Raw genomic sequence first — 9,588 nt, forward strand, 5'->3', positions numbered from 1 at the left:
TACTCCCGCGTGAAATGCTCACTTCGAACGATCTCATTAGCCTGTTTTGCACTGGCTAACAAGACCCTAAGCTTGTCCGGGCGTACTTTCTCAATTTTTTGTACAGTATTGTATCGCGAGGACAGGTCATTAGAAAGTCTTAGAAGGTTCAATTTTTTACCGTTGGCTTTGGTCCGGATGTAAACCGCATACGGTCCGGCCGGGAGTGCAAGCCCATCGGGATAGCTTCTAATGCGAGATTTATTGCCATCAGAAGCATCCATTTGATCATCTAGGGGAAGGTCAGGCAATTCTGTGCCTTTTGTCATGGCACGGAAATGTGTCCGTGCGGGTAAATATTAGGGGGCAATAAAAATCTAATGGTACTGAACAACAGGGAAAAAGAAAAAAAATACTTAGCTTTAGCTCTCGAAGGGTGATCGGCCGACAAGGCCCGGTCCTAGGCAGCCGGTGAATATTCCAGTTCAATAAAGTGCAAAAAACCTCTTTGAGGAAAAAGCACTTTGTTTTTAGTCTCTCACTACACTGTCCAATGAAACCAATCTTTTTATCACTATATATATTTATCACTGTTTCTAATGTACAACGATATATACGCAGCGCCCAGCGCTGGCGCTGGCTAACGGTACCACACGCAGTGCTGCTTTACACAAGCTCACAGTCTCGGCCTTGAGAACGGATTAATTAGAACTATCACTCGACCGCACTGATGCACACAATAGAATACGGAATGACCTTGATAACGGAATAAAACAATTCACCACGCGATTGGAGAAAGCAGAATTTACGTCCGATCGATCCGATAGTCACGGCACGAATGAGACGTTACACTTCTTGTGTACAAAAAAGTGTCTTGCAAGTAGCATTAACTTTACGTCTGCTCAGCGGATTATGTTGATCCGGGGGTTTGCGTTAGCATAATCTGCTGACGCACTGATGAGTCGAAGACGAAACGTAAACTTAATTTAAAATAAAAAAGTTAGTTAAGTACTTGAAATCACAAACTTGATACAAGGTAAAAATTTCACAACGATTTTAAAACTGTCGAGCGGAATTCAATTTCAATTAACTGTTTTTTTTTATGCGCCTTCAATCTAAATTTGTTTATGAAGGTATGAGCAATAAACAACGAAAGAAATCTTTGTTCAGATTGCTCAAAATTAATCCTAGTAGAGTGATTTCTCATTATTTTAAATTCATATATTGTAATATAACAATCGTTGTTTAATCCATATATTGTTTTCTTCGAGTTTGTGATAGTGCATAGAATAAAAATGACTATTCTGCCTTTCATTATTTTCCCCAAAAAGTAGTATTGAAAAAAGTAATATCCTGGTTTTATTTATGTTTTATACACTTCCTGCGACTCCATAGTGTGATCGCCATGTTCAAGCCAACAAAAGTTTTTTCGGTTGTATTTCCGTTATCATTACGTTGGCAAAAACCTATCGATAACTATCTGAATCTTATGTATTTATAATGGTTTCGCAACCTTTTTTCAACTAGTAGCTAAAACCATAGCTGTGATAGAAAATATGTTAGAATCAAGTAACGATAACTTATAAATGATAGTTAGTTCAATGTTTATGTTATAAAGAAATACTACCGACACCTTGTTTAAACCAGTATAACATAAAACACATGTTCGTGCTCTTATTGCAACATAGTTGGGCTAAGTAGTATCAGAATTAGTTACGGGTTGCTACTATTTGAGTCAAATAAACTTATTTTCAACTAGTAGCTAGAAGCATAGTTGTTATTAAAGATATGTTTGGATTAAATAACGATAGCTTAAAAATTGTAATTAATTCAATATGACAAAAATATGTGGTGATTTGAAACCTAAATAACCATTTCGTAACTAGCTATTTTATGAAGAAACATGGTTGTCACCTTGTTTTAACCAATATAACTTTTAAAAAACATATTCGTGCTCTTGTTGCAACATAGTTTGGACTTAGTCGTATCAGAACTAGTTGCGCATTGCGCATATTTCTGAAATTGTAGAATTAAAAAAAAATCACTATCTTCCAAAAGTTGCAACTTGCATTCAATTCAATCTATAGTGAATAAAGACATCACATTGAACTCAAAGTTCTGAATTAATTTAACTATGACAATAATAGACGTATTCTGAGAGATTTTATTGAATAATTGTAGTCATCGGAATATTTGTCACTTCCCTTCGTAAGACAAAGCGCAAGCGTTCCCTTAATTTAAAGTTGTTCTCAAAAATTTATTTTCGCCCGTAAGTACCATAACGTTTTGCAAAGCTCCCCCTTCCCTCTTGTCGCAATGTGTCATAATATTAGAAATTCCTTCTCCATCTAGAAGCGTTACGTAATTTGTGAATGACGCTTAACTTCGCATAAAAAGTCGCCTGAAAATAACACATAAAAGACTTCAGGGTAAACGAAAATATGCATTAGGCAACACTCGGATAACAAAACAAATAAACCCGTAGTGATCGCTAGAGTTTTGCTATTATTTTCTTGTTAACGAAATGTTTGGTTTTTAGTTACGCAAGAATCGCAAAAGGGTTCAATAATCATTATATACGCTATGTTGACATGATTTGATCATCTGCATTAGCCTTGTGAGATCGGTGAAACAAATATAAATTTTACAAAGGACAGCTCTACACGCAGAGAAAAATATTGTAAATGTAACTAAATCTGGGTTTCACGTAACGATTTATTTTGTTGAAATAGTGACAAAAGAAAAAATGGTTTAATATAGCAAATATTGGGATCAGGGTCATTTCGCCGAAAGCCATTTTGCCGAAAGCCATTTCGCCGAAAGGATTATTTCGCCGAATGACATTTCGCCTAATGGGTCACTTCACCGTATGCCATTTCGCCGAATGCCATTTCGCCGAAAGCCATTTCGCCGAAAGCCATTTCGCCGAAAGGGTCATTTCGCCAAATCCTGAAATCGTCTTGAAATCGTAAATAGAATTGATTTAAATTAAAGACAAATGAAAGATGATAGCATTAACGCCCGTTTTGTTAACCTACCACTGTACTTCTTGAATAATGATTGATTATTGTACTCTTGAATAAAGATTGATTCATGAACCTCAGAAAGTAGTTCCCAAGAAAACTTGTTGACTATTAGCTAGTAAGCATCAAAGCAATTGCATAGGTCTATCTACCAGGCAAATGTAGGTGGTATTTTCCGTTTATTAAGTGAAAATGAAAAAATATCTAATGCTGCAACGCCACATCTATTTGGTTCATGTGCTGTCCGACCTCGCTATCGCTCGTTCGGACCTAACTAAAGCAAAGAAACCTAGCTTTGAGTAGACCGGGCAAATGAGGCGGTTACAGGTTTGTATGCAAGAGGCCGCCGCTTCCGACGGCGGGTCGGTGGCCGACTCAGCTGGCTTCGGTTATGTGGCTGCGCCACATCAGTTATACAGGAGACATAACATGCAGGAGATATGATCCTTTCGGCGAAACGACTTTCGGCAAAATGACCTATTCGGCGAAACGACTTTCGGCGAAATGGCATTCGGTGAAACGACTTTCGGCGAAATGGCTTTCGACGATATGACCCGCTCCCCAAATATTGTTGCTTGAAACAACAAAACTAGTTATTTGATTTTGCTCAGTAGATTAGTTTGTTTCTATAAATATTTTGATAATATCAATAAATGTGCGTTCCTGCCAATTTCTTGACAAACTATTTCATAGTTAATTCAACTTGCAAAATCAGTTTAAAATGAACTAATTTTGGATAAAGGTAATATTTATAGTGTTTTGAATTTATAAACTTGGCAGTTGAAATAAATGAAAAGATATCGATTTGAAATGATTAGTATTTCAACTTACGCTTTTGTTCATAAAAATTATTCATTTTGCTTTGTTTTTACGAGTAAAATGATTTCTTTCGAAATAGTATGAAGGCTTGTTTTTGGTACATTTTTCATCAATTTATATATTTGTAAGGAAATTCAATTACATTTATATTCCATACATTTATAATATTTATCTGCATACCACAATCAATCTAATATAACTTTTTATAGTATTCAATGATTCAGTACTCTTTCTCGGTGCCCTTCCGGTGAAGACAGAGATAACCTGTATCAAATATATGTTGTTAAGAAAACGTGTTATTGCAGTTTCTAATATTATTAACTATCAATACTTACGCTTGGATTGATGAAAAGCCCGATGAAAACTATACAAGCAGATAAAATTTCATATTTGAAACGCGTAAAAAACTTTTCTGTTCATTCACGATTGAAAAAACAGCTCTGGTTTATAAGAAATAGGACTGATACGGTTCTTTTGAACAATATACTTTGTTGTATCATTACACAAATAGGAATTGAATCAACATCGATATTGCCAATAAAATCAACTCTACTTTTGTTGATATGCAATATATTGATGAATTATTTCAACAATAAAATCAGCTGAAACAATATTTTTTTTTCGTTTGGCAAGACCAAAATATTTATTCACATTGAACAGAGATCTTTGTTGGTGTTGAAGGGAGAAAATGGTTGAAAACAATCATATTCTAACTTGAAATTAACATGAATCAGATTTAAAAAGCTACTAACCGATTTGTTATTTTAAACAAACACCATTTCTCTGCGTGTATAAGAATGTTCGAATTGTTGACGTAGGACTACACAACAATTCTCAAAATCACTGAAAATTTTTGTTTTTAATATTCAGGCAGCAGTTTTTTGTGTTCCACATAAAAGAAGAAAATGGAAAAAACCACACTTTATTTCTGACAGATAGCGCACACGAAAATAGAAATTTTTCTTAACTAGAAGTAAAATGTAACGTTTAAGAAGTTGCAACATTAAGAAATGTGAATATATTTTAGAGGTTAAGAGAAAATGTAGAATTCTGGCATTTTTAAAAATTGTAAAAATCTTCGAATCACTTTGAAAACTGAGGCGATTTGGATTAATATTGATTTGGACCGCCTTATTAATGCAAATCGTGAAATCTTTGTGAAAAATATAGATAAAAATCAATGTTGTTTATTTTTTTTGAGACGTAGTTTTCGATCGATCATATGTTGCAACATGAACCACAAGCAGTGATGGTATGCCACCCCAACTAACCAAAAGTTCGGATAAAAGGGACTGATTTGGCTTAAGCAGCTCACAAAGTTCATTAGCATTCTAAGCAGCCCATTTTTTAAGTAATTATCCACACTTGAAAGTTCACGCGAGGCAACCGAACGAACTTCTAAGCTGATTCTAGAATACATTGTTAAGTTTCTAGGCAGCGAAAAACTTCACGTGGAACTTGTTCTGTACCAAAGTTGCCAAAAGTACCACGCGTACTCTTAAGCAGCGAGCAAGTTCATACGGAACTTGTTCTGTACTTCGAAATGTCAAAAACTGCCACGTGTTTTCTTAAGCAGCAAGAAAGTGGATTTTTGAAGTAATTGTGGAGCTTCTGGTTGCTTGGGACCGGACTGTAGTGATACACCAACTTGTAAGTTTCATGCCTACACTGAGGTGTTCCTAGGAAAATTTGCGCCCGGGGTAAAACTTGATTAGCCCTCCCCATCGTTGATTTAGTGAGCAAAAATATGAAAGTTTACTCAGCTCCAACTATCTGGAGGAATCGATTCGGGAACACCGCACAAAAAGGAAAGCGCACTTCTCATAGACAGACTGTGCGTGTGCGCTTGTGTTCAAAGAAGCTGGTGCGAGTGAACCACATTATCCTCGCATGAATCGTTCTCACGTGCTCTTGCCTAAATACACCCATGTGTGCACTGACGTGTGCACTGGTGAGCGAACACTTCGGTAAATATTATAATAACTCAATTTAAAACCTGACAATAAAATAAATTTAAAAAAAATGTATCCCATCATAACACAATTGGAAATTTTGGTGTTATGACGGGATTGATTTATTAGCAACATAATGCTAATAAATCAATTATTGTTATTCAATTTTGAGCAAATATTCAACGAGAAAGTATTCCAATGATCCGGCGTAAAAATGAAACCATAACAAATCGAGAATAATTGAAAATCTCTTATTTCGAATGATCCCATTCTCATATTATCTGTGTGGTTATGAGGTGACCTGGTTGGTTTGAATTTTACGACTAAATAAATAACTCGCCTCTTTGGCAGTTAGGCCCCACCTTACCATACGTCAATAATATGACAAAGTATTGAAAACACAGATAAAAGAATCAAGTTCTCGAACAATGCAGAGGAATTCAGGCACCCAAAATCTGTATACTTATGAACTTAAGTGAATAAAAGCAAAGAACCAGGAAGGATATTCAAATGTTAGTGAACAGTAAACTCAACATAAAAACCTCATAAACCAAGAATAAGAACGACTTTAGAGAAAAAGTACAGAAACAATGGACAGCCTTTTATCGTGTGTAAAGTAGCGAATGAATTTCATAAAACATGTATCAAAGTCCTGAAAACTACTATTTGCCAAGCGTTAATATTGCAGAACTCTTTGCAAGTCTTTAACGAACTACCACCGCCTGCTATTAGACTGCTGCTGCTGCTGCCGCCTAGCAGAACAACCGGTGAAACTTCTCGCCATTTCGATCCGCTTCAGCAGGTCCTGTTCTGGCGAACATCGCTTCATCGTTCCCCCATTCCTCCTAGTCCCCAGCAGTCAGTCAACCAGTGCCACGTAGGATGACTTTCCGACCATTAGAATTCTCTCCCGTTCGCCAGTTTGTTTATGGGGTTTTATGCAAAAGCGAGCCACTTTACTCGTTAACTTACTGTGCCTTAGCGAGTTCCTATCGCAGCGCAGTGCAGTGATGGAAAATAATTCTTTCGCCGGCGACGGTTTAAGGAGTGCCACGGTCCGCGGGTGTTCTGGTTGGGTCACTGGTGGCTGATGCCATGAATGAATAAACAGTCATTTTTTGTGTTCCTTTCCTTTCATCTTACGCTCGGTTTATGTTCTACAGACGACGGCAGGCGACGACATCGGGTTTATGGCTAATTTCTGGGGAAAAATGAGACTAAATTTTAGAACGAATGGGTTGTACGCCGAAAAAGTTGCGAATTCCTTGTGCTTTCATTAAAGTTCTATAAGATAATCTAATAAATAGGACGCCAGCGAGTAAATCTTTTAAGCGGTCTATCTTTTATATAAACTTATCTTTTTGGCCTTCTGCTAATGGTATGCTTCTAATACCTTAGGGCACACAAAATTCACAATTCACTGATCACAATAAATTCATTCCGGGGCCAATCCTCTCAGCCCCACTAATGCTCTCGGGAGGTATGTTAAGTAAGCTCACCGGTCGTTGTAGTAAACCTAGAAAATAGTGTACTTCACACGCTTCCGCTCAATCCCTAAATAAATAGCAAATGCCGTATGATAAAAAAAATCATACACCAAGTTAATTCACTTTTCCCAATTTCACTCACGCTATTGTTTCACTTTTTTTTTCTTCCGCTCACAGCTACACGGTAATGTCCTGCTGCTGGCTGGCGGACTACAAGCAGCGTCCGTCGTTTCCGCAGCTAATTGCCTACCTGCACGATTTCCACGAGGATTTGGGCAAGTACGTTTAGCGTGCTGCGTGTCAAGTGGTGATTTCTGGTGCCGCCCCACCACGGCCAGGTGTCCTCGGAGTTTTCCCTGGAGTGGAGTAGGTTAGTCGATAAGAAAAACGGAAAGAAAAGGTGCTTTCAACCAACTGCGTCACCGAGCAAGGCGCTACCATGTGGACTGTTATGATGGATCCGGAGCGTTTTAGAGATACGGGAAAAAAACATGAATGCGACTCACGAAGCATTGGAGTGCATAGTTTCAACTTGGACGGTAGCTTTTAAGAAGAAGAAAAAAAGTGATAATTGATTCCGCAGGTGCAATAGAAACGTACGAGGAGCACAGATTCGATGAAAAGGGATGGGCTTTTGCACGGCATCCAACTTGTTTTGTACTCTGTAGTATTGAATTCTGGGTTATGCTGGGATGAAGTCGAAGCACCGTGAGGTGCATTCGAACGAATGGTGTTGTGAACCTAGGACTGGTCCGTTAACACACCTAATGGTACCTCTCTCTCTTTCTCTCTCTCTCTCTCTCTCTCTCTCTCTCAAATTCCATGTAATACTTTTCTTTGATTTTTGGAAGAGAACAAACAAAATTTTTAAAGCATCATCTAGTCAAGCAAAGTCTTGGCATTACATTCCCCTTTTGTGGAATTTGGCCTTTCCGTTTCAACAAACTTCGCAGCCGATTTTTAGTGTACAGAATCATTGCATGGCTAGTACCAGGCGCGTATACAGGGGGGGGGGTTTTAGGGGTTCAAACCCCCCCCCCCCCCCCCCGAAACAAAAAATTATAACCCATGGGAAACATTGTGATATAAATTGTACATGTGTTGATTTATCACCATGTTCTAAAACCCCCCCCGAAAATTTTCTCTGGCTACGCGCCTGGCTAGTACTAAGAAGAATCCATTCAGGTCGGGGCTCGAAACATACGACAACTGGCTTGTAAGACCAGCGTCCTATGCATTGAACCGCCAACCCGGGACAAGCATCATCTACAAATTGAAACAGCTCTCAGGTCGGTCCTTGAGAAAACGAAGTAAGTTCCACTATTTCAAGTACCCGAATTCGAGAACCGATGTAACTGAAGTCGGTTCGTAAACAAACATGACCTACAAATGGGATTAGTTTTGAGCCAAATTTAGATTTTTTTACGGTTTTTGCATAACCCTTTCTAAACGACGGTATTATTTGGGTTTATTTGAGACTATTAAAATTTTAATCTAAATCTTAATTTGTCTGCAAAAATCGGTTAAACTGTAGCCAAGATATCGAAGTAAGTTTTGTCGTGAATACGACTTACTTTACTATGGGGTGCCTTTTCAAAATTTACCCTCTGAGAGAGTGATAAGTTTTTGATCGTGAATATCTCTTGTTGTATCTAACGAATCAACATAATTTTTGCTACATGCCATCGGAAATATGATCACAATTTTATGATAAAATTTTCAGTTGTGTGGCATAATCTCAAATAGTTCAAAATTCAACTTTTCTGAAATGTTTGGTATAAACGAGTATCAAAGAGGATAATTTATATGGCGCGTTTGCCTTTCTCGTATTTTGAAAGCTCATAGCTCAGTGATCTGTGGAAGGATTTATATAATCTAACTACCAATAGAATCGAAATTTTTCAACTTAAACGTGTATAGCAAAAGCATTGAAGTATTTCAATAGTACACTATTGAAAAACCTATCTCATTTGACCCATGTCAACACCAGCCAATCAGAACGCGTTCTGAGGAAGAGAACAAAATAGCTGCTGCTGTACAACAAATCGTCCGAGAAAAATGTTCCGAAAAGTGCTGAATATCGCAGTGAGTTCCTCAATTTGGTCCTTCTGAATGCTAGAAACGAATCCCTACAGCATATTGATAGTTTCTTTCAATAAATTATGCAAATCCGAAATGAAATAATCGACATTAAAATTCTATATGCGGCTATTTTTATAGCCGTTAGGACCGCCCATTAGTGAAAAAGCTACAAACGAAATCAGGTAGAAACAAGCCTCTCAACAAAACTTGAATCAGTTTGGATTGTATCGCCACTGCGAGCAGATG

General features: G+C 37.6%; 1 protein-coding gene across 2 annotated transcripts in view; it reads left to right on the forward strand.

Moving 5' to 3' along the window:
* Positions 1-8,263, forward strand: part of LOC131435656 (tyrosine-protein kinase Drl) — a 186,542-nt gene extending 178,279 nt beyond the window's left edge. For both annotated transcript variants that reach the window (XM_058603775.1, XM_058603776.1), the window contains exon 12: positions 7,438-8,263. In XM_058603775.1, coding sequence (XP_058459758.1) covers positions 7,438-7,549 — 112 coding nt within the window. In that variant the 3' untranslated portion in view covers positions 7,550-8,263. The remainder of the gene's footprint in view (positions 1-7,437) is intronic.
* The last annotated feature ends 1,325 nt before the right edge of the window (positions 8,264-9,588 follow it).

The sequence above is a fragment of the Malaya genurostris genome, chromosome 3 (assembly GCF_030247185.1).
Source record: "Malaya genurostris strain Urasoe2022 chromosome 3, Malgen_1.1, whole genome shotgun sequence".
NCBI classification, from domain to species: domain Eukaryota; kingdom Metazoa; phylum Arthropoda; class Insecta; order Diptera; family Culicidae; genus Malaya; species Malaya genurostris.